This window comes from Ostrinia furnacalis, unplaced genomic scaffold (genome assembly GCF_004193835.3).
Source record: "Ostrinia furnacalis isolate ACB-3 unplaced genomic scaffold, ASM419383v2 OfSCF4876, whole genome shotgun sequence".
Taxonomy (NCBI): domain Eukaryota; kingdom Metazoa; phylum Arthropoda; class Insecta; order Lepidoptera; family Crambidae; genus Ostrinia; species Ostrinia furnacalis.
This window is the reverse complement of record NW_021135115.1, coordinates 190,403-217,036: the sequence shown is the minus strand read 5'-3', so window position 1 is coordinate 217,036 and position 26,634 is coordinate 190,403. Positions and strand designations below refer to the sequence as shown.

Here is a 26,634-nt window from a genome sequence, read left to right as displayed (position 1 = left end):
ACTTTTACACATTCCAACAATATTTTATTTATATTCAAAACCAGTATTTCAAAATGAAAAAGTATTCCAAATAAAAACATTAAAAACGCAAACATTCCAATAAGCGTTCAAAAACGTTTGATGCTATTTAATTGTTAACCAATACGCGCTTCATTGGCGACGCGTTACATCAACAAAAACAATTTTATACCTACGTAACATTATTATATTGTTCAAAAAGCAATTATTTCATGTACTCACATGTCCCAACTCATCCTCGAGTTCGTTGACCTTCTCCAGGGCGGCTGTCTTCGTCTCACTATCCTCCATAAGGGCGGCCACATCGAAAACATTGTCCAAATACGCCGATATTTGCACCTGTATTAAAAAGGTTACAATAAAAAGGTTAAAATTATGTTAGAAATCTACAATGCAATAGTTCACAACGTTTCCACAAATCACGCAATTCTTAAACGCCAAAGGAATTTCGACTTTAATGATAGTGAGCGCGCACGTGTTACGAATACCTGTTTGGTTAATTATATTTAATAAGTTAGTACTAAACTAAATGTATGAATATGAACTTGTTGCTGGCGATACTTCATTGTAAGGAAAATAGATATTTGTTTAATACTATGTAAAATATAGCTTAAATTTTTTTTCCTGTAAAATGAGTCTACAGTTCATTAATTATCCCATGTTACGTCCCAATTTGATGAACTTACAATTTTAAATATAAATAGTGACCGAATAATTTCAAACAAAGTTTTTGGCATTTCAAGTTTGAACGTTTAAAAAAGTTAAGTACGTAACGACCGAACGGAAGGTTAATTTAAAGAAAGTATTAGGTGCAGTATTGTAAATAAATAGTGTACCTATCCCTTCTTCAGCAAGAGGGCTACGGTATAGGCGCTCGCCAGTTAGCGCTATTGGCGATGGCGATTCAAGTCGTGTTACTCGCTAGTAGGACAGTGGTGCCATTTAGTGAACGCGATAAGTGGGATATCGTAATTCAAGTGTAAATAGGTAGCTCTGATTCAAGACATTGATGCTACTGACAATAAATAAGGGTACTTCTACTGACATAATCATTACCAATAATAATATGAATTGCTTTCCTTCCGTCTGCTGTGTACTTTGAAAGTCATAATAGAAGTAGTAATTTATTATGTTATCATCATCATAATAGATACACATCCTGAAGCTTGAGAAACGGCGATAAAGTTATTGGTGGTGATTTAATAAAAAAATGTGATAAGTTAGAAAGATAATCCCAGTTCAACATCAAATTTTGCATAATAATTCCTTAGCTATTCTCTTCTGCACTGCTATTATTTCTTTGCTATTCTGTTCTATAATGTTTTACCTGTAGATCCTCGCTCTCGCAGTGCCTCAGCCTCTCCAGATAGTCGTCGAGTTTGAGCGCCGTGAATTCGTATTGCAGGTGCACCCTAAAGTTCATATCCTCGACCGAATGCACGATGATATTCACGAACTGCATGCACGCCACCTGTCGGCAGGAATAGTAAACGTATGTATAAACTGTCTTTCTTTCTAACGTCATCAGCATTAGGTTATTTGGTTTCCATTGCAGAAGCATGACAATTTGAAGCCAGAAGCTTACACTCCCCCACGCTGACTAAATGGGAGGGGTTAAGAAAGAAAGACAGAAAGAATAATTTATTCAGAAAGGGAAGTCTGATAATGACATATTTTAACAACTTTTTTTTAAAATTCTAGACAATGCAGGTATTTGACCGCAATCGCACCTGGTGTTAAGTGAGATGCAGTCTTGGATGGTACATATCTGCCCTGTAAGTGCCTATTCACTCTCGCCTTGAAGACGCTTTGGATTCAACAACATCCACGGTAAAAACAAATGTTGACAGCATTGTTGTGTTTCGGTAGTAGGAGATAAGATAGCCAGTTCCTCTGTGGTTGATGATTCCGTGTGAAGCTCGCTTCCAACTTCGGCACTTTCCATCAGGTGAAATGCAGGCCAAGAGCTTCTCCGTTGTGAATTAGAAAAATACCGTTTTTAAGAATTGACTGGCTTTGCTGTGACCACGGTTTTAGCAACACAGCCGTAAAATCAAACTGTAAGTTGTCATCATGTATGTTTCTATAATGAAAATCCCGTTGCTCTCAGTTTCAAATACACATGTACGGTCGACAGTACATCGGGCTCTACATCATTGCAAAATTGTCCCTATTACAAGTACATAAGATTCTAGTTTTTAGCTTGATATGCGTACACGTTAGTGTGTAAAACTCACCATAAACTCGATATGGAACGTGTCATAATTCATGAAGTACTCCATGAGCGTGTGAAACCGCCTCGGTTCTCCGACCACTTCTTTAAAGTTGTCGAACGCCGACAGAATGATCTGGTGACCACCCTTCACTAGACAGATGGCAGCCAAGAGTTCTAGCACCAGCGCACAGTGGTCTGAAAATGAAGCCCCCATACCATAGAAACTTAATGTCAGAAATTAATAAATAAAAATATGTATTGTGTTTAGTACACCTCCCTTTGTTTTACTAATATAGTATGAAGAGTATGAGTAGCTCCATGTGTGAGAAAAAAAATATTGTTATTTTTTTTTGTATGGAAAAAAACACTTAAAGTGGATTTTTTTTAAACTGAATAGAACTGAAGGGCTGGTACTCACATGAGCTATTGCACCATACACGGCGATCAAGATGACACACAATTCTTGTGCCGTTGGTTGCCGCTTTGCATGTAGCAAGCTTTGGAAATTTTGAATTTTCGGTAGGTGATCTTTCAAGTCTTTGATGTTATTTTATGAAGTTATTCACCGCTTTCAATACGTAAATAGTATGTAAATTAATACTCATATAACTAGGAATGTACTAGGGGTATTTTTAAATAATTTTTATTTTGAAAATATAAAAAAAAAAGTTTAATCATTGAATGAAGTAACCAACCAGTTGGTAACTGACATTGTTATTAGTTACTAACCTGCTAATGAAGTTTTAATGAAAATAATAGAAATCAATACTGATTAAATAAACAACTTAAAAAATCGAACTGCCTAATAGGCCAATAGAATTACATTTGAAATCGGAAATAATTCCTACAAAAGATTTTATTGTTTTAATGGCTTCATTTGTTACCCATTAAGACTTTCCTAAGTTTTCGACTTCGACGGAGTTGTGCTTATGTGGTGGGGGCCCCCGAAAGGGGCGTTTTTTCGGTTTTACGGTTATATCGCGTAAAGGATGTTATTAAAAGTATTAAAATCGCGTGCGAATCGACTCTTTTTTGAACTATTAGTATGCGATTACTAGTTCTCAAAGGGGTCGATTCGCCCGTATTTATCAAAAGTAGTGTCCGACCGAAACTAGTTTTACGACCGAAACCGAAACCGAAAACGAATTTCGGCAACGGTGTCTGTTTCGGCCGAAACCGAAACCGAAACCGAAACTTCCTTACAAGGCTCATATTTTGAGGGAAAAATAAAGAAAACGTTATTATAATCAGTCAGTCTTTATTGTTTTCTCTTTCAATTGCATTAAAATTGAACTTATAAAGCGCCTTTTCGAATCGCTAAAATAAAGTGACAGTGGGCGGGGCACATAGCTCGTAGAGCTGATGGCCGCTGGGGCAGGAAAGTTCTTCCACTAGGTGGACCGACGATCTGGTGAAGGTCACGGGAGGTGCCTGGATGCGAGCGGCGCAGGATCGGTCTTCGTGGAAATCCTTGGGAGAGGTCTTTGTCCAACAGTGGACGTCTTTCGGCTGAAACGAACGAAAGCGCCTTTTTACTCTAAAAGGTATCAAATTATGTACCTATTAAAAAAGAAAAGTCTAGATTTTTTTTAATTACTCGCAACATTCAGGACATCTACATAACCCGTCCCATGGTTGGGTCTTTTACTTTAATAATTTCTCAATACAAAATTGGTAGTACGTAATTTAGTATCTGTACTTGCCAATTGGATACCTTGGTGATAAATACTAAAAAGAACTTTGAAACTCTGAATCCATAATATTATCACCATGAAATGCACTATAGTCATAACTAACCAAGTACCTAACTAATGTTTGTTTACGTATAGCATTTGCGAACCAAAAATAATGTATAGGTTATATTAAACTTGATTATACTTTTATCAGTCATATTGAATATTTTTTTTATGTTTACTACCCGCTCTTGTTGTACTCGTAACGACATAAAACGAGATAAAACTTACGAAATTCAAAATAAATCACTCGAAAATTCGCCACCACAACAAAACAAAACTAACAGCAAACAAACAAGCGAGTGAATCACGACATTGGCTCTGATCGGGATCGGATTCATTCCTCATTCAACGCGCCGAACATGACCGATAACAGCGCGGAAACTCCCGAATGCACATTCGGTTTCGGTCGTAGTTTCGGCAAGTTTGCCACCGAAAACGAAACTAAACCGAAACTCGTGTTTTTACCGAAACTCAACCGAAAACGAAACCGAAACCGAACATTCGGTCGGACACTAATCAAAAGTATTAAACTTTTGATAAATACGGGCGAAACGCCTTCTAAAAAAATATTTTTTTTTAAAGTGGACGTTTCGCACATTCGTGTGAAGGAAAATCGTGCGAAACTACTACTAACCCATAATCAGACAGTCTTTATTGTTTTCTCTTTAAAATGCATTAAAATTGAACTTATAAAGCGCCATTTTACTCTAAAAGGTATCAAATTATGTTTAAAAAAAGAAAAAGAAGGATTTATAGTGTAGATTTTTTTAAATTACTCGCAATATTCAGGACATCTACATAACCCGTCCCATGGTCGGGTCTTTTACCTTAATAATTTCTCAAAACAAAATTGTTAGTACGTAAGTTAGTATCTACTGTACTTGGCACTTGGATACCTTGGTGATAAATACTAAAATGAACTTTGAAACTCTGAATCCATAATATTATCACCATGAAATGCACTATAGTCATTACTAACTACCTAACTAATGTTTGTTTACGTATAGCATTTGCGAACCAAAAAAAATTTTAAAGGTTAGATTAAACTTGATTAAACTTTTATCAGTCATATTGAATATTTTTTTTTATGTTTACTACCCGCTCTTATGTTATAACGACATAAAACGAGATAAAACTTACCAAATTCAAAATAAATCACTCGAAAACTCGCCACCACAACAAAACTAACAGCAAACAAACAAGCGAGCGAATCACGACATTGGCTCTGATCGGATTCATTCACTCATTCAACGCGCCGAACATGACCGATAACAGCGCGGAAACTCCCGAATGCACATTCGGTTTCGGTCGTAGTTTCGGCAAGTTTGCCGCCGAAAACGAAACTAAACCGAAACTCGTGTTTTTACCGAAACTCAACCGAAAACGAAACCGAAACCGAACATTCGATCGGACACTATATATTAGTAAAAGAAAGGGAGGTATACTAAACACAATACATATTTTTATTTATTAATTTCTGACATTAAGTTTCTATGGTATGGGAGCTTCATTTTCAGACCACTGTGCAGCGCCTTGGCTCTTAGTTTCAAATAATTTATCAACTAAGGTGTAAAACTCACCATAAACTCGATATGGAACGTGTCATAATTCATGAAGTACTCCATGAGCGTGTGAAACCGCCTCGGTTCTCCCACCACCTCCTTGAAGTTGTCGAACGCCGACAGAATGATTTGGTGACCGCCCTTCACTAGGCAGATGGCAGCCAAGAGTTCTAGCACCAGCGCTTTGGCTCTTAGTTTTAAATAATGTATCAACCAAAGTGTAAAACTCACCATAAACTCGATATGAAACGTGTCATAATTCATGAAGTACTCCATAAGCGTGTGAAACCTCCTCGGTTCTCCGACCACCTCCTTGAAGTTGTCGAACGCCGACAGAATGATCTGGTGACCACCCTTCACTAAACAGATGGCGGCCAAGAGTTCTAGCACCAGCGCCTTGGCTCTTAGTTTCAAATAATGTATCAACCAAAGTGTAAAACTCACCATAAACTCAATATGAAACGTGTCATAATTCATGAAGTACTCCATGAGCGTGTGAAACCGCCTCGGTTCTCCGACCACCTCCTTGAAGTTGTCGAACGCCGACAGAATGATCTGGTGACCACCCTTCACTAGACAGATGGCAGCCAAGAGTTCTAGTACCAGTGCCTTGGTACGGAGCGAGTGGTGGACTAGGGATAACGCGATGCTGTTGATGGCTTCCCGATGCTGGATCACCATGTTGAAACCATACTGTAAGAAGAAGAATAGAGAATTTGAAATGAAGTGATTTGTCTTATCGTATGTAAGTGTAGTGTTAATTGTGCAAGATCTAAAACGTTAAAATAACGGTATCATAATGAGCTGCTGTCATAGACATTGAAGTAATGCCAATGTAAAAGTAGTGACAACAATGAGTTATTTTCAAATGCGGCGGTATTATACGTTGACGATCAAATTTTACAGTAGGTAAATGGAGTAGTTCAGAGGGCTTAGTGTGAGTTATTATATCAAACGCGCTCACTAGTGAGCGCGTCAAAAAATGACATTAAATGTATGACGGATTGTACAGCGCCCCTAGCGGGAAACATTCAAAAACTAAAATGTTCATACATTTTTCAAACGCGCTCACTAGATTCACACTCAGCCCACAGTTGAAATTCTTTCTCGTTTGCCGTTTCCACCTTTCGCTCTTTGTGATACTTTAGTGGCAGAATGCAGGCACAGCCAGGTTCCCTGGGGCATCCAGCTTCCGCTCTTTATGACACTTTAGTGGCAGATCTTGCTGGTTAACTTGATGCAGTATCAATGCGAACCTTATCGTCTAGTTACTCGCGATTTCCAGTTACGGGACTATTCCCACCTCTCGTTTACACCGCTGCAACTCCTGTGTAGCCAGGAACTACAGCTTGACCGCCAATAAAACAGTGAAGGTCAAGTTTTTCCCGGGGGAAAGTTAAACTGTCATTGGACCCGCAACGAAATTAATAAGAAGAATATAGGAGGAGTTCGGAGATCTTTAGAAGAATAGCGGTAGATGCTTCTAGGTTACAATTCTTTAGTATCTCTTCTCCACGTACCTTATTGTTCATGATAGCCCGCATGCACATGATGCACACGTGTATGTCGTCAGTCGAGGCGCCCATGTTAAGTCGCGCCGCGTGTCTCGTCCGCCGTCGAGCCACGGCCGGGCTGCCCGCGGCTTCTAACTCCGCGTCGGTGCTTCGAGCCCTCCTCCTCCAAGAGGCGTTTAGTGTGGAGCTGGCGTCCGCCGGCGTCGTACAGTCTGATGAGGTTGTGTTTGCTCCTGGAATGATGAAAGGGAAATATCAATATATGGGGTTTTCAGATAGACAAGAAAACTTGACAGTCTTTGCAGATACTTTATACTGACGTCCAATCGAATGATTTCAATGCATTTATGTAACAGCTTCTTGACGAGTTGACATAACTCATTTTACAGACAGACGAATTAAGAATACCTACAAGGGCTTTAAAAACTCACACTTGTGTAGGGAAACCTTAGACTAGGTGCAGACCACTGATTTAGTTGACCGATAGTTGTGTCCGATTTTAAATTGTATGAAGAATCGGCCAGATCAAATCGGTGTAATGTGCGCACTTCCATACATGCCCATACTGATCAACTGCCCGACTAAACTATTGGCCGACGAAAAATCGATGGTCTGCGCCTAGGCTTACTCTGAGTTCACGTGTCATCGCACTCGCGTAAGTAGTGCGGTAGTGGGTTAAGATGCGCGCTACGGTAAAATTTTATCGTAGTACATATTATATCGATATCGACAGGTTTGCCAGTGGCTATTGACACGTACCCTGGTTGATCCCGTCGCTGGACTGGCTCCTGGCCAGCGCTATCCGCTGCTCGTGCCGCATCATGCTCAGTCTGAAGCTCAGGAGTCAGGACAACGACCATACTGCGCTCACATGACACCACACTTATGCCAGCTGTGTGCGAGGCTTGGACACGTACCCTGGTTGATCCCGTCGCTGGACTGGCTCCTGGCCAGCGCTATCCGCTGCTCGTGCCGCATCATGCTCAGTCTGAAGCTCAGGTAGTCGATCAGCACGTCCAGCCCCTGGTTCTGTTCGTTGAGGAACTCGCGAACCCATCTGATGTGAACAAAATAGTTTTATTTTAATCTTCTATTTAATTACTACATGTTTAAATGGTATCCTCTATCGATATAAAAGAAAAAGCATGCCTCGGTCTAGGTCTAGGACAGATTGCCCTGTATTCTGCGCCTCAGAACAAGGAGTGCCGACCCCAAATAATAGGATAAAGGGCTAGGAAACAAAAGAACGCTACATCATCATCAGCCTAACAGTTTATTGCTGGAGTTTAAGTCATTGTCGTGTCTAGCAGTCTAGCTTCAGTCAGAGAAATGGTAAATCGTCGTATACCCCGCTTGTCTGAGAAAAATGCACAGACCACCATCATTGATTGTAAGAAAAGTGCAGCTTTTACTATGGGCGGACAGCGGACACCCAAAACTTTTGAATTTTTTATATTACTTACTCTATGTGATTAGTTCGAAGTGATATCTCCAGATCTCTGAGAACTTGTGTGGATGTTGAATCACCAACCATTTTTCTTTTCTGCAAATAAAAAAAATCACATTAATCCAACAGTATAAATTAATGATTAACGCATATATCACGCCAAAATAACCTCTTGGCATGCAAATGCATTAACAAAGTTCAAGCTAGCTTCACAAGATGCTATATAGGAACGATATTGTGCATTTTCAATCTAGAAAGTCTAATAATCCTTGCAAATCTGCATCGGCATCGCAACAATTACTATGCAGTTTTCATGTATGTAGGCTGTAGCTGTACAAAGGTGATCACGAACGGCGATATATCCCGAGATAATGAGCCCATGCTCATATCTGATTAGCTTTAGCCGGTGTCCTTATTTGTGGTAAGCGAGCAAACATTCTTGTTGCGTCTGGACGCCCACCTAGAGACTGCGGGCCAAGTGACGGAAAAACAATTGTTTTGAAAAAGCAAAGGCCCAAGGATGGACCCCTGAGGTACTCCAAAGGTTTTTGTTCTGGAGAACTTTTGAGTCACCAATTTTGATACGAGTTATGAATTCTCAGTTATTCATTTTGTCTTGTATTGTCCGTGAAATCTCAATTTTAATCTGTTTGGGTTATTGAATAAACAAACAATAATTGTAACTTTGCAAGTTTTATGAAAAACCAGAGATGGAGAGTTTAATATCTGTTAAGATTCAATAAATTTACGTCTTTAGCGGGACCTGGGGGAACATTAGTTCTCATTTACATATGTTTTCGATTTTCTGAAATCACTCCATAAACCAGTCAAGCAGAAGGAAAAAGGTAATTGATATTTAGAATTCTGGAATTGTACTGACGCACGTAACCTATTCATTACCATGAAAGTACTGAGAACGCGACAGCACATCAAGTTGCCACAAAACGAAAAATTTCCTTGAACCTTATCCCAAGGACATAGAATTCCAAATACCTTGCAGAATTCGTTTTCCATGCGTCAGTCTCCTATGATTTGGGCCGAGGGCTCCCCGAGACACGACATCTCATGAGTCAGGCTGTCCTGTGTGACCTAACCTCTCCGACCCACGAGCTGTATGGCCTGAATACTTAATGTTGTATGAGAGGCGCGTATTTTCCGATATGAAACATCTATTTTCTATTGGAAGTGGAACACTATTACTAATACTCTGAATGGTATGAATATCACTGCTATATTAGATTCAGTTCGCGCCATCTCCATGAGGATTTCGATCTGCCACATAAATAATTTTTAACGTTTGTCAACATTTTCAAATTGAATTGAACTCTGATATAGTCCTAAATATTGGGTGTCCAATTAATGATCTTACTTACAAATATTATATTATAAATGAGAAAGTTTGGATGTTTGTTACTCTTTCACGCAAAAACTACCGAATAGATTTTGATGAAACTTTACAGTATCATTGTTTATAACCCAGAATAACATATAGGCTATAATTTATGACGATCTGGGACAAACTAAATTTCACGAGGGTGAAGCCGCGGGCAAAAGTTAGTAAAATAATAATTCAGGAGATTAGTATTACAAGTCAAACCGTTAGATAGCGCTGTGCTTACTTCACTCGCGGTATCATTTGATTTTTTCCGATTTAATAAGTAGCTTAGAGGTGCCTAAAATTGACTGAAATGAAAATAGACGAATTTGATGACAGATAAATTTTTGTATACGGTCTTGCCGATTTGAGTAAGATCGTAAATATTTTTAATTTTAATAATTAAATAAAACAGGGTGAAATTAAAATAATATTTTAAGCTTTTATGTTGCATTTTTTCATTAAACATTATTTGCCCGCAGCTTCACCCGCGAAATTTAGTGTCACAGATCGGCATAAATAATAGCCTCTAATGTTAATCTGGGTTACAAACAATAATACTGTAAAGTTTGAACAAAATCCGTTCAGTAGTTTTTGCGTGAAAGAGTAACAAACATCCAGACATCCAAACATTTACAATATTAGTGGGAAGAAGGATCTCCTATTTCTTCTTCTTCTTCAGGGATAAGTCTACTCTCTACCATGCTTCAGCTACCTACCTACTATTAATTCCTCAAATTAGTTTGCCGTTTATGGACGAAAATATAATACAGAGTTACTATCGTAGCGGTATAGTTATTGGCGCCAGTTTACGCCCGTTATTATTTTCATTTTAGGAACTGAGGTAACAAACAAGTTTTTAATCAACAAGGTTATTTAAATAAGCCTCAGAGTAGGTAACTATAAATTGCGTGCAGTCTCATAAACCTCATTTATTTTTGCATGTAAGCTTTTAAAAAGCACTTTTACACGTCCCAGTATTAACCCTACCACTGCTTCGGGACAATAAATGGGCCAGTACAGCTGCAGTGCTGAGAAGATTTATCAACCAATTTTGACACGATTGTAATTTCCATGTCACACAATTTTTTGTTGTTACATATTTGTCAAATCCAAGACTGCCTTTTTACAAAAAATACGACACAAAACATTTTAATGAGCACAAAAGATAATACTGGAGATAAAAGTATATGTCATAAGGGCCCCAGAGCTGAAGGAGGAACGTTGTTAATAAATTTAAAGATCTCAGGTCATCACGAGCGAGGGTCAAGTGGAACCGACGGAGTTAAGACCTCTGTCCTCATTACTCCTTGTATATCTAATCAATACACGCAAGCTATAACATGTGTCATTTTTGTATCATTTTATGAGACGGTACACTATGTTGTAATGCGGTAATCGAGTGAACGATTGTTTATTAATATTATTTACTAAGATGTTGGTATCAATCACTTAAAGTATGTCACAACTTGTATTTATCGGCGTACGATTGTGAAATAGTAAATAAATCGTAAGGAATGTACTCGTTATATCATAAAATATAGTGGTTGCCCTAAAAGCGGTGTTTTCTTTTTACATTTTATTTAATTTTTATTCTTCATAGTCATTAACTAGAGACCAAAGTGTGTGGAATTTATGTACTGTAACTCTACATCTTTTTTCTTCTTTTCTATCTTATTAACTGTCTCAATCTAGAGAGGAAGACGTACTTTATTTTTCGATACCTTTATTACCCATATTAGTTTCCACAACCGTAACTCCTGTACAGCCAGGATCTGAAGTTTGAATCCAATGAAACTCAACCAATGATTATTGGGATTGTTTATTGGTTAATTAGGACGATAATGAGTCATCGGTGACTCACGACATATACGTAACAAATCACTCTGGACTATCCCGATGCAATGATCAGTTCGCACGTCCTAGCCGGTATGAGGTCAGACGATCCTGGTAACATAGCGTATAACATCAGTAGGGTTAATGTCAAATTATATCTAAATTATACCGACAACCTTCAAGAATGTTTGTGCTTTAGAAAACGATTTGTAAACAAATAATTAAGTCCAAAGTAAGGTCTAGTTTTACTGCGCAGTGTTTCATTTTGATCATTTCATCCATTACACTCTCTTCTCATCTTCACAGTTAACATCAGTCAGGCAAAACGTTGCAGCATTGTCATGTAGAAAACTTCAGAACAAGTCACACTTATGTGTCTTGCGTTTAGTGTTCCTTGGCTAATTCCTGTAGAACTGTCTGTAGCCTTAGTTCACGGTTCAGTTTTCTTCTTACACAGGTGAGACAATGCGTAGTGTGGGGGCAGTCTATTTTTACTCGACTGGCTAGAAGGCAAGTTATGTTTTGTCTTGTATCAGTTAATCCGACATTCATCATTTTCAAGTATCAACCGACACCACTGGATCCTCCTCTATTGCGGACATTGTGACAGTCCACAGTTCCACACATACCACAACGACGCACAATAGCTGTGATGTAACTCTAATAAGTTCAGTCACACCTGCGCAGTGACTCATGCCAATAAAACATCTATTGAACCGAAGATGAATCGAGATATTCGCTCGAGACTTGTATCGATTTATTGGGCACAGTGATAAAGCATATTGGCACAACATGAAGTGTTTAACGAGATGTATGGATAGATGGGATCAATGGACTCTGTTTATACTGTTTAATACACATTCCAATTAGAATTTCAATGCTTGCCGATTGTGCTGATTAATCTAGTGTAAATCTACCTTTTATGGTGTTGTTAACTTTTTGAGTTGCCATAGTCGTCTCACATGGCTCAATCGGATTCTGATCGTTCTCTTAGGTAAATTGCCTTACTTTGAATTACCAACATGATTTTACTTGGAAGGCTTGTTGTTGCATTTAATTTGTAGAATGAACCTTTCTTCATCAAAGTAAAAAAAAAACTAAGCATTCGAACTCTTCTCTCGAATTCATACTTGATTGTCGTTTCATAACATGGGCCTTAAAGATATTGAAACCATAGATCTTATCAAACTACATTCCTTCCATCAAAAACTTATGGCGCCCACCATATAGCGAATCTGCGAATATCGTTTCGTCCCTCTTTGGGGACGTCCATTAATTACGTAAGACGTTTAGGGAAATTTTACAAGTTTTATAAATCTAATGTACTAACTAATCGAAGCATAGAATTAACTCATTTACTCTGCAATTACGCGTTTTGAAAAATCTCACGTGAAATTGGGGGGGTGGGGGAGGGGGTTAAGCAAAATCTCATTAAATCTCACCAAGGGGGAGGGGGGGTTGAAAAATAGCCAAAATTGTCTCCCCTTTGCCATAAATATTGCTCTAGCGAAAACAAAGTAGTAACGCTACCCGTATCGTAAATCTCGTCGATAACTTTAGCCAGGTCAAGGAGGTAAGATACTTGTAACCGCAATGTCGGGGTTTGTTTTACCTACGTTGACATAATAACGTGCCAATTTCTAGCAAATATTACTTGATAATAACAAATATTACTTAATAATGAAAAAATACGGATCAGTAACTTTGAACTTTTTTCTTATTCTCAACAATTACATATTTTGGCTGAGAAGAATGAAGCATTTTTTGATCGAGAGACAAGTAGATTTAAAGTTTTATGACGCACTTTTATGTGTTAGATCTAATTCTAGGCGAGCGAAATTACGGCCAAAAGCTAGTTTTTTTTTATAATTCCAGATTTGGTTAACGACCTGTGGTAGATGATTGTTCAATATTCATACCAAATACAAATATTTGAAAGAACAAAACGCGATTCGATCAAGACGATAACCAGCCGGCTGAGGTCGCTGGCGGACCCCATTCTGTCAATCCGTACGTTTGTTTTTGGGAACCGCAAATATTGTAAGAACCAAATCAAATTACGTAGGGGCCTGGGGGAAACCCTAATTTTGCAGTTTGCACCCTTTTCAGTAAGTCAACCAAAAACATTCTGTAGTAAAAACTCAAGAAATACCTACTTAAATATTATTTCTTTCGTACAGGTGTAAAAGCTACCTACTAATTCTTAGATGATGATTAATTTGACCATCTATAAAATTAACAATAACAAGTGATACTTTTTGAAAAATTGTAATTTATGAGTTGTTGCTTGACGAACCATTGAAAATTCCTGTATTCCGCCTGTCTGTTTGTCTTCACTTCACCACGTTGTTTTTAAGCCACTTAAATTACCCTCAGGATGTTAAGCGGTGTTTGGCAACGAAAACATCCGAATGGCCGAATTCTTATTGAGTTATGACAAGCAACGCGATTAGGCAGCGATTGGTTGTTTACAGAAACGATGGATTCTGGTTACTTTTGGAGTTTGTCCAAGGGAAGAAAGGAAGGAAGTAAACAATATCGAAGTATTGCCTATAACTGCCATTTTGATTAATGTTGACTGGGGTAAACAATAATAGTGGTCAATAATAAGATTGATTTATCATCACAAACATTCAAAATGGAACGTTTGTTATTGAAAATATTATGGGAATGTTTGATTGAGGGTGATGTTACATTAATGTAACAAAGTTTATGGTACATGGCACAGGCAATTCAGGTGATATAAGGTTGTACACCATTTAAAAAACTTTGTACTGGGTGAAGAGCTTGCTGACTTCCCAAAACTACATAGTTCTTAATCAAGAACCGCTTTCTTTTATCTGTGCCAAAACTATGCAGAAGCGTCGAGCACACACTTTGTAATAGCAGAAGCAATGCAATGCGAAATTCAATCTTCTGCCGTCGAGACTACGATAAGTATCTACTTATCTTTTCGCACCTTATGATCGAACTGTGTTACAAATACAATTACGAAACCCAATCTGTAACAACTGTCACTGTAACAAGCGAAGTGGCTTTTGTAACTCCTCCCGGTACAATGTGACATAAAGTCAAAAACGCCCGCATTACCATAATTGCCTTGGACGTCCCTTATTGGCGATTGTGTGCGCAAATTGCGCGCGCGCCATCGATAGCGGCTGATGTATGGTACATTGTCTCCGCTGCTAACGGTACTAGATGTACTATTGCATACAGTGGGAGGTGATCAAGTAGACTCATTAAAAACACAAACATTGAGTGCGTATTCACACTGGTAATGGTAGGGAATCTTAGGCCCGCAGTTTGAAATAACGGGCCAAACTTGATCCAAACTGAAACTAATTCAAGGATCAAGGATTGGTTGAACTCAAAATTCTTTAATTGTTCTCTATCTCTACCTCTAGTAATTTAGTTGTTGCAGAATACGGGCCTTAAGAGTCTACATGTCTACAAATCTTTGTCTCTACCAATCTCTACATGTCAATACCGAAGAAGCTGGTCATGGCCCATGGGAATATAAATCATGCTCACAACTAGTTAACCTTGAGATGAGTACCTAAATCCCAACTAATATTATAAATGCGAAAGTAACTCTGTCTGTCTGTCTGTCTGTTACGCTTTCCCGCTTAAACCTCGCAACCGATTTCGATGAAATTTGGCAGGGACATAGTTTGAGTCCCGGGAATGGACATTAGGGTGTCCCGAAATATCTTTTTTTATATTTTCGCTACACAAGACCCCTCAAAAGTTGCGTCATAAGATGTAGATTACCGTAAAAATAATTTAAAAAATATAATATAATGTCTCAAGGGCTCTACCGGCATTTTTATGTCTCAAAAAATCACTTAATCAGCCCTTCACTGTTTGTCATCTATTATAAATTTTTTTTACAATTATTTCATTTTATTTTGTAATAACAGTGGCAGTGGAACCCTAAGATATGATTTGCAGGCAATGACAGACTGTTTCCAGTGAGGAATAGGTTTGTTTCGAACTAGCAGAATTCATATTTTGACTTGTTTTTCTCAAATTTTCTACTTCTTCGGCGAGGCTGTTGGTATTATTTCTGTTGAGGTTTTATTGCTGTAAGGTATCGCACCGCACTTTTTTGTTATAATATTACATACTTTTAGCATAAATTTAACAAAAATTTAGCAAACATGGTAGTAATATACTTTTGGATTTTTTTCAGGTAAAAACTACCTTGGCAAAAATCTTTAAAATATTATATTTAAACAGAATACTAATTGACATGATAAATAGTTTTAGCATACTATTAAATATAAATAACATTTATGTACGTTACATAAACTTTCTAGCTGAATTTTTTGTTCTGTACGCAGTTTTTTATCAATGGTGAACTTCAACGGAAGTAAAAAAATATTTTTAGTTATGAAACGCATACATGTTATATATCAAATTAAAGACAATTTAATACACTTCTTTGGCTCGTGTAAAACTTTTAGTAGAGTATAAGACATTTTGTAAAAAAATGATTTAAAAAGTAGTATCACAACAATGTAAAAAAAATCAATTTTCCTTTAATTACTAACTAAAGGTTGATTTTATCGATACAATTTATACTACAAAATATCAAGCGCATACGTAGAGCTTTGATTTAAATAAAAAAGTAATGAAATCGGACAAATGGTTTTCAAGTTATGGTTGATTTTCTAAAATTGACTGCCATTTTTGTTAGCTTCCACTTAGAGATGCCAATCATTGTTTTATAATAGCGTAGTAAAATTATTAACCTGCTGTGAGAAGGAAATTGAGTATCCTCAAATTAAATCGATATCTTGGCTGACCCATGGATTAATTAGGAATACATTAAAATCGCGCGCGTAAATGCCTAATTCTGGTCAAAAAGCGAATTCTGTTTTTAACGTATTTATGGATTTATTGGTTTTTAAACTATTTTAAACCTTGCTGTGACTCATTGTGTACCCTCAAATTTCATAAAAACGCTATTTTTGTATTACTTATAGTTTATGTTAGGAACCCCTAAAATAGCAATTTTAAAAAATTTCAAGGACAGGTAGAGGCCTCAAGATGACAGATATCTAATTAAATTTAATGCTAATCGTAATCTATATGTCAAAACGCAACTTTTGACACCTCTTGCGTAACCGTAGCTCAAAAAAAAATTTTTCCCATACAACGACGGGACACCCTAATGGACATAGGATAGTTTTTATCCCGGTTTTTGAAACAGGGACGCGCGCGATAAAGTTTTTCTGTGACAGACAAAATTCCACGCGGGCGAAGCCGCGGGCAGAAAGCTAGTAATGCTATAAATATCAAGAGTGAATAGGCACTTACAGAGCAGAAATGTACCATCAACCATCCTAGAATGCATCCCACTTAACACCAGGTGCGATTGTGGTCAAATACCTACCTTGTTATGCATAAAAAAATCCTGGAACATTTGTAGGCCAGCTTAAGAGGGATCTATGTCATTCCTACACTTCTGCACCTACTGCCTTCAGAACTAGTGGTGTCATACCAGCGCTCAATAGTTTATGGAGATTAGAGTTAAGACGCTGTTGTATACTTGTACTGTAGCGATGCAACAGTGTTGCTATCGGTTTAGTATACAGTAAACTGTAAACGTGAGCATAATGGCAGTGTCCGTTTACCTTAGGGAGACGACTGGGTATTAAAGATTTTCTAACGGGAGATAAAGAATATAAAATATAATAATAATTTAGATTTTAATATTGTATGTACCTATAATGTTGCAATGCCCTTACAGGGCCATGTTTCGGGACTCTGTATTAATATTTAAGATCCAAATGTACCAACATGATGCAATAAACATATATGACTATGACTATATGACTAAAGAGGCTGAGCTGCTATTAATTACAAAGTACCTATTGTCCTAAACTGGAAATAACTAGAGAGAGTTTCTTGCGAACATATCTTAATGTATTTGGTCGCAAAATGATCCTCTACTAACTGAGCACAACTTGCATGGCTGTACCTGAATTGCTATTAACGTCTAATATGACATACTGAGCTCATCCACTACTAACAAAGTCAGAATCTTCTGGTTAATGGTCTATCACTGTAACCAAGAAGACACTTTTGTTTATTAGAGTTATCTACTACCATATTTCATATCGTCAATTCATATCATGAAGATGGATGTATGATGGAAACCAAAGTGACCGATATAGCCTGCAGAATTGCTAAAATCAAGTGGCAGTGGGTGGGACACATACTCGCAACTCGTAGAGAGGATGGCCGTTGGGGCAGAAAAGTTCTCGAGTGGCGACCACGGGCCCGAAGACGTAGCGCGGGCAGGTTTGCACTTTGCCACTAGTGGACCGATGACCTGGTGAAAGTCACGGGAAGAACCTGGATGCGGGCAACCCAGGACCGGTCGTTATGGAAATCCTTGGAGGAGACCTTTGTCCAGCAGTGGACGTCATTTGGCTAAAACGATTCTTCATTGGAACTCACCCGATGACTCCGCGAGGCCTTCGGGTCCAGGTACGTGCGGAGCTTGTTGAGGTAGTGCGCCGGGGAGTCCTTCGCCTGCACCATATCCTGGTCGCAGATGATCTCCCATTTCTTCTCCAGGTCATAGTTGCGGAGAAGCTTCACTTTGTCGGGAGGCAGGTCCATTGACGTCTGGAATAGAAAAGAGATGTTTTAGAATTTTGAAAACAATTAGTTTTGTCATTATTTTTTCTGGAAAGATGGCTATTACTATTTACATACTAAGATGGACATGACAACTTCCAAAAACTGTTGACGAGCTCTTACACAGATTCAAATATTGTTCACAAATAGTAATATGAGATTTTCATTTGGAAACAAAATACAAATACAGGATATACGCTCTACCAGAAGACGTTAACAAAAACAAACCCGTAAATAACTCAATAAAATTCTAAATAACTAAATAAATGAATAAAATTACTTTTGTTTATCAATAAATCTACATAATTATTGCGTGTAGGTAAACTAATTTAAATACTAGTCCAATGGAACTAGTATTATGATAACACTTATTATCCCATATTATAATTCCTGATTGAATTCTAATCGGCGACCATCACTGTGGGGACGTAACAGAGTCATAGGATCAAGTCCCCTGATTTCCATAATGACGTGTTTTATTCGAGCACGACCAGTACCAAGAGGCATATCTAAACAAGAATCGGCTAGCAATGGACCAGTTTTCAACATATTGGTTTATACCGAGCTGGGGTAACGGTACAGCCACACCTGATGTGGGATTCAGTGGGTTTTGTTACTGGAATTAGGTACTGCACTCGGTCGAGCTGAATAGTGATTTATCCATGGTTGATTCCTTTTCCTTGAAAGTATTCTTGAAGCCTTATTCCTGCACTATCATGAAAAAGATGACTGTGTTTGAACTCGAGGAGGTGTCGATGGCTCATATTTTTTGTCTAAAACAAAACCAATCTATTATTTTTATACGAAAACGTGTTAATGCTAGTTATTTGTTTTGGCTCTTGATGGCTCTTGCTACAAATCCGAAAGCTACAGATTCGATCCACCAATGAAGCGATTCTAGAACATGTATATTATGGCTCATTGTAAAAATTCCAAGACATGGGCCTTCTCAAACCACTTTCACAGTGGCAAAGCCATTCAAAGTGCATTAGGGTTGGCTCGCTCGAGAGCCATACCACAAAATGTGGTAATCTACAGGCAAACAAACACCGACTGAGGGTTTACTTGCACGTCAAGAGCTGCTAGCTATAATTTTGATAGATATTTTTTGCATCAGTAGTCTGTGTGAAATTTTGCATGAATACTTCATAAATTATGTGCGAAAATGTTTAATTACCAAATCGCGAATTTTAGGTATATGATATTCTAATATGTAGAGGTAGAGTTCTGATAAGTATTTATTTTGAACGGTAAGATACCCATGAAAATGCAATAGCAGTGTAAATATTTCGCAATTTACGTGGGAAGATGGGTGATGAATGGCAATTATCTTCTTCGCTCCTGACATCTACAACATTGATATTTCGAAGTGATATTCCGTACCTTGATTCATAGCAATTGAACTAAACGTAATTGGATGTGACGTGAGAATGTTAGGCCAGCACAGAATATCCGTTTTGTTGCAAAATCGTACCTATTCAAAGTACATAAAGTGCCACAATGTTTTGCTAGTGATGCTGGTCGTCAGTACAATGATTTATTATGTGACACGCCACCCATGTTTTGCTCTCAACTGAACTCTATTCACTATAATATCATAGTGCTGCTCCTTCTATAGTGTACTCGTAGGTGTCATAAGAGGTCACAAGTGTCACAACCCTAGGTGAAAGACTATGAATCTTAGGCTGAGTTGCACCACCTAACTTTGACCCTAACTATAACCGGTGTATTTTGTATGGAGGTTTTTGATGTTTGTCAAAGTTAAAGATTTTTGATGTTTGTCAAAGTTAATGTAAGATGGTGCAACCCAGCCTTAAGTATTTCAAAAGATAGTACCTACTTTTGGGGCATTTATCCATGAAACATCACTTCAGGAATGTTAAATGAACTGTACCTATCTCTGTTACTTATGATCACTATAGAAACAATGAGAAGATTGCTTTAAAATCTAATAATAGTTAATGATTTCTTGTTACCCTGAGATATGGCATAACGATAACAACGCAAGCTTAAATAGAAACTCATTATAACGTGATAACATCTTACATCTTCTATGCTACCATTATTAGTTGCTTCCAGGGGAGTGCGGTGTTAGTTAGACAAGGCAGTTAGATAGTGCATACCGAGTAAACAGTGGTTTATGCCCGTTTTCACCATTAATGTTTATGTGACCCCTATGGTAACACCAATCAGGAATTTTGCTGTCATAGAGGACACTTAAAAATTAGGGATTGATGGTGAAAACGGGCACGGAGACTCAATGAGGATCAGTACTGTTGTAGAAAATGCAATAAAACTAGTATCTACGTTAATCTTTAAGACATAAGAAAGATATATCTTTTTGAATTATCCAAATCGGACCATTACTTACGAAGATATTAAGTAATAAACATAGGCCGTTTTTGCCGCTAAAAGTCAACGTACGCAGGGCCGCGTGACGTCATTATATCCGAATCGAGCGCAGCCGGCGTACTATTGGGATGGAAAATATTTTTTTCCAGCTAAACTATCAGTTTTAGAAAAAAACTTATAATAACATTTATTCATGAAAATAAAGTAACCTATCGACCAGTAATTTTTAAAAATAAAAATTGTGAAAAATAAGTATCGCTATGTCCAAAAACCACATTTTCATAGGATTCGATGCAATGTGGAGACGCGGTTGGGGTGAGTGTAACTTAATGATTGTTTGTATTGAACATAATAATACATAATATGATGCTAATACCCAGTTTCTGGCCTGGGGAGGGGGATAAGTCATACCCAGCTTATAGCCTGGGGGGAGGGACAAGCCTTACCCAGCTTCTGGCCTTGGCCGGCAGCGTTCGGATCGGATATAATGACGTCATCGTCCCCGCGCCGGGCAGTCAGTGAACTTTTTTAGTAATTTGGCCATAACTTCGTCAATTTTTGTCGTAGAACAAAAATTTTTGGACTGTGTATTAAGGATTTCTTAGCCCTATAAATCTGCATTCACAGCTAAAAATCGAAATGATCCTCATTTAACCATGCATGTTTTAAAATAAAGGTTGTTTATTCCCAAATTAATTGCTTCTTAGATAATATCTGCACTATTAAATATAGAGCACTTCGTGATTCGGCGCATGAGTTGGCATTATATTACCTTGCACCTAACTAAATACTTATAGGTCTTATTCTTCTAGTAATAGGATCTGTTTTCGGAGTTTTTGTTTGTAATTTCGTAATCCCACATTACCATAGATCGGCGTAGACGTTCAATTATGACGCCGGGGCGTGATCCCACGCGCGCGCGCAGCTTTGGGCGTGGTACCATTTATTGAAGACTAGCGGCCGCCCGCGACTTTGTATGCGTGGATCCCGTTTTACCCCCTTAGGGTTTGAATTTTGCAATATTCCCGTCTTCTAAAAGGAACCCCCCATGAAAAAATTTAGATTCCTAGCCCTTGTAGTTTCTGAGATTTCGTGATGAGTGAGTGAGTCAGTCAGTCAATCAGTGACCTTTCGCTTTTATAGATATGAGATAGATTGCGAGAGCGGATATTGAAATCTCTAATAGTTTTATTACAGACTATTAAACTGGTAAGTTGATTCGGATGCGATTCCTGTATACAAATTATAAACTCGTTTTGGAGGACGTTCGTGATTATTTACGACGAAAGAAAAACTGGAGGACGTCTAATCAAAGTGAAAGTGATTTGTTACAAGTTATGCTAGTTACTATTAAATTCACGCTGGAATTCAGGTGCGAAAACTACTTGATAATTGTGTATATCTGCCAACAATTATTATGCTCTAGCGATGTAGAGATTATAATAATGCACTATTCTCTTTTTATATCAGTAGTCTCAGTACATAGCTCCAAGAAAATCCTTTCCAAAAGGTATTAGAGGTTTAAAATTCGAAATAACCAACACTTTTAATGGTCATCATTAGTTACTGACACTGCAGCTCGAGATCGCAACAAGATCTTATTCTCAATTTTCTCTAGCGATGTAGAGAATTTTATGAGCAAGTATTCTTTTCATCTCAGTAATTTACAGCTAGGGACTGGAATTCGCTGCCTGCTGCTGTCTTTCCCGAAGACTATAATCCGGGTCTTTTCAAGGGGAGAGTGAATAGGCACTTACAGGGCAGGTATGTACCATCCTAGACTGCATCCCACTTAACATCAGGTGCGATTGTGGTCAAATACCTGCCTTGATATGCATAAAAAACCTCATCACATAGCTCCAAGGAAAACCTTCCCAAAAAGGAATTAGAGGTTCAAATTCCGAAATAACCAGCATCCGCCGGTATACCGCCATACCGATCGCAACCGCCGGTAATTTACGCCACATCTGATGCGTTTAGTAAAAACTGCTCATCATTAGGTGAATGACCGTGCATACTAAGTACTAACTGCAAATATTGGCCGGCCCCGAACTGGCCCAGTTTGTGTAGGCTGCGTCTGAACGAATCATCACTGTCCAGATAGATTGGATACTTGTTATGGAACGTAAAATCAACAGAAGAGCGAACTGAGTGAATTTGTTACAAAATAGCATCTATGACAACGAAATAAGATTTACGGTGATTAGTTTAATTATTTTTTTCAGTGCTGAAAAACAGTCATATTATGAATGCTTATCAAGCATAAACATAAGAATAGAAGAAGCAATAAAAGAAACGCAACCACAGAAATCAAGGGGGTGACCTAATTTTTAAGTGATCCCTATGAAAAGAAAAATCCCTAATATGTGTTACCATAGAGGTTACTTAAATTAGAGATTGATGATGAAAACTGGCATATTTTTTAGAAGGCTGTAAGTTCTTGTGGTGTTCTTGACTTCTTGGAAGTATTGTGTGATAAAAAAATTGAGGAAAATAAACCCAACCAAAGTGAAAGAAATGTTTAAACAATTTGCAGAAAAGCATCGACTAAATCGTACAACGCACTTAGAGGATTCTTACAACAATTATAACTTTAACATTTTTACTATTCTATGAGTTAAAACAATAGAAAGTCAAACGGTCACGACAGACGGTATGAATGTTGAAGAGACTGCATTTGCTGGAATGCTATGATAGCATATATTCATAATACCATCTCCGCTTTGCATTGGCAATGCACTTTAATATTACGAGTATTGCCTGATACATTATTCAAGTTGTTTGTACGACAGCACATATTAGACTGTACATTTTTGTTGCAACATCGACTCTATTCCAACTACATAAGATGATAGTGTTAAGCTTGAGGTGCTGGCCGTTGTTTGTCTAAGCAGAATCACTTACTCAAGTCCAATTCCGGAGATGTACTCTTCGATAATGGAGCTCGCATAATGGGAGCGAAATAGGAACTTTGCTAAAGTGGCCAATGATTTAAAAAGCAGTAAGAAGAGATTGCAATTTGTAGATACAGTAGATAGCTAGTTTTAAACATAATATCTCACGAACAGCCTATATGCAGCACACGCCCATGTGTGAAATAAAATACGGTTATAACTTTTGGCACTGCGTAAGCACACAAATCATGAAAAAATTAAGGATCTGCCCATTCGCAGCGTCGTCGGTGGATAAAACTATGCCAAATTACATTTATTTAATTCAGCCTGCTAAAATAATAGCTTAATATTATAATACATATATAGAGTTTTTACCATTCTATAATTCTTCTCGTGTGGGTAGTAAACTCTCTGGAGTCACCAACCCTGGTGTTAGAGTTTATCAGTGCCATTGGCATCTAACATTTCTCTACAATTGTAGAGCAATGTTAGATGCAACACATCATCATATTATGTAGTCTACACATGATGATGTGTCGCCTAAAGCACTTTCAGCCAATCGGATTAAATCAATTTCGTAATATCCCAATCAAACTGCCAGCTTACACACATTTGGTGATTTAAATTTTTATAGGCAGGCCCAAAAACAATGGATAACCTTGTAACCATCGATATGGCTCAATATGATCTCTCTAATATACATTTGGACCAGATCTTAATGAGGTGCCTATCGATAGTTGCAAAGTTATCCATTAGTTTTGGGACACCCTGTATCCCACCTAGGTATTTAACCCAATATCTTTTTACCCATTAGTCTACGAGATGAACACTTATTGCATTTTCTCACGTTCTCCTTTATGTCTTTTGTTAGTCCCTAATGTTAACTGTTATTAATTTTCCATGGTAAATATTGACGCGACAAATTAGTATCATTGTGTACGTGTTAAGTGCTATATTCCTTTGGCCCAAATCGTTATCATTAGTGGATTTCGTGATTGGTATTTGTATACTCTAGTTATATTTTGATGTATGGAACATCCAGTCAGTCAGCAAGAAGAAAAAACTCCACTTTAGAAGAAGTATATTGTTCCTCTTATGTATAAAATTACGGTAAATTGAAGATACGAGGTGAACAATATGAACAACAATACGAGGAAATGTAATACGTATAAGATTTTATTAATAATGTAGAATCACAAATAAGGAAACTTCAGACAGTCAGTTCAAAATCCCATGTCAATAATAATAATCTCGTCTCTTAAATAAATACAAAAACAATTGAGATTGTCCCGAAGAGATATTTGGCTAGCAAGTATCGCTGAAGAAAATGACAATCCAAAATTCAAAGCACAAAATGTTGGATACCTTGTCCAATGTCCATGAATTTTATCTTAAAAAAACACCTGAAATGTGCATAGCGTACCAAGATCAAGCCCAAAATGTTGAACAGCTGAATCAACGTGCCAGATCCGGGATTATTAATCGAACATTTCTACATAAGGTTGCAATAATTTTCATATTCAATGAGGGAGATCAGAAAGCCAGACCGAGTGGCGAAGTGTAGGCAATAGAAGCGTTAATATGCCCGTTATGCCCGCACCCGTGAATAATTAGATTTTCTACTTTCTAATTAGATATTTATCGGGCCGACCACGCTTCCTGGTCGGCAACACCTTATTACAAACTCTAGAACTATACCCTGAGGTATTATACCATGAGAATCACTTGTTTCCTTGGTTTATTCTGAGGGACTTTTACATTTTACACAGTAGTGTTGGCGACTTTTTCTTTCGCAAAGATACCAATAAATTTCAACAAGTGAAGGCCAATAAGTTACTAAAGTTTGAGCGTCAGAAGACCACCGAAGCTAACATCGCTCCACCACAAAAACTTCTCATAAAAGATAGAGAGACAGAAAGAAGAGTATTTTTCAAGAAATAAAGAAAGTAGGTACTTTCCTAGATTATTATTTACGCAAATTAACCTGAATTTCGGCGTAGGTAAAGTATTGCACACTATAACCAAACATAACATAATAGTTGTTATTTAACCGTCTAAAACCGTCGGTTATAAGTTTCACAAACAAGTTGCAAAGCCATTCTGCGGGAGCTAGATAAAGTTAAATGCGATTTAACCACACTCAAACTTAGCCCACTGTAGAGTGTCATTTCGGAGTGGAAAATAAATGGTTCAATTTTAATTTGGCGAAAACTGAATAAAAACGGTAGGTGATTGACTTGCTGTTGATAACACCTGGTATACCAGCCTAGATTAAGAAAAGTTCTGAATTCGGAAAACATTAAGAAAACGTGTAATGTGAGGTATCATATATCTATGATGAATTGATGATCACCGGTCTAGCTGTAACTAATTATGGCAGGCAAAGATAGTTCCTGATTCAACAACCCGGAAAGAAAAAAAGCTAATAGCCAGCAGTCATTATTACTTTACTTCAATTATAAAAGCCAATCCCATTAACAAAATAAGAGTGCCAACCTCATTACATGTCTGCCATAAACACAAAGATGACGCGGACCTGATGAGCGATCTAAGGCGACAGCGACACCTGTGTGTGGCCACCGTAAACGGGCTGGCAATTCTTTTAACAACTAAGAAAGAAAAGCCCGAACCAAACAGAATAACTTCAATTTTGATGCTAGCAATCCCATCAAATCCCATTAACAAAATAATTCTCGTATTCACAAACATTACTATGAGGTCTCACAGTGCGCGTGTACGCACAGAACCAATCACAGAGCTTTATTCAACACTGTGCGTTCGATTTTCTGCTTCATTTAAGCAAGCATGGTTTGTGAATACGGGAGTAAGAGTGCCAATCTCATTACGTCTGCCATAAACATAAAGACGACGTGGGCTTATGAGCGATCAAAGGCGACGGCGACACCTGTGTGGCCATCGTAAAGAATTTACGAGCCTGCCCAGCTTTACTGCCCTGGAAGCCATTAGTGCAGATTGCTCCTGATTATTACCGAGAGCGAAAACAGTTGAATTTTGGTCCAATTATTCGCGAAAT

The 26,634-nt window shown here is 37.8% G+C and overlaps 1 protein-coding gene across 6 annotated transcripts in view; it reads right to left on the bottom strand.

Moving 5' to 3' along the window:
- The window catches only part of Frl (formin-like protein), a 90,671-nt gene that overhangs the window by 15,979 nt on the left and 48,058 nt on the right, over positions 1–26,634 (bottom strand). For 4 of the 6 annotated variants that reach the window (XM_028314638.1, XM_028314635.1, XM_028314639.1 and 1 more), the window contains exons 2-9: positions 18,172–18,342; positions 8,509–8,588; positions 7,992–8,102; positions 7,805–7,833; positions 7,052–7,278; positions 5,976–6,224; positions 1,346–1,489; positions 241–357 (exon numbers count right to left, since the gene is read on the bottom strand). In XM_028314638.1, coding sequence (XP_028170439.1) covers positions 241–357; positions 1,346–1,489; positions 5,976–6,224; positions 7,052–7,278; positions 7,805–7,833; positions 7,992–8,102; positions 8,509–8,588; positions 18,172–18,342 — 1,128 coding nt within the window. Of the gene's footprint in view, positions 1–240; positions 358–1,345; positions 1,490–5,975; positions 6,225–7,051; positions 7,279–7,804; positions 7,834–7,962; positions 8,103–8,508; positions 8,589–18,171; positions 18,343–26,634 lie in introns of all 6 variants that reach the window. The other 2 variants (XM_028314641.1, XM_028314636.1) reach the window with 1 other exon arrangement.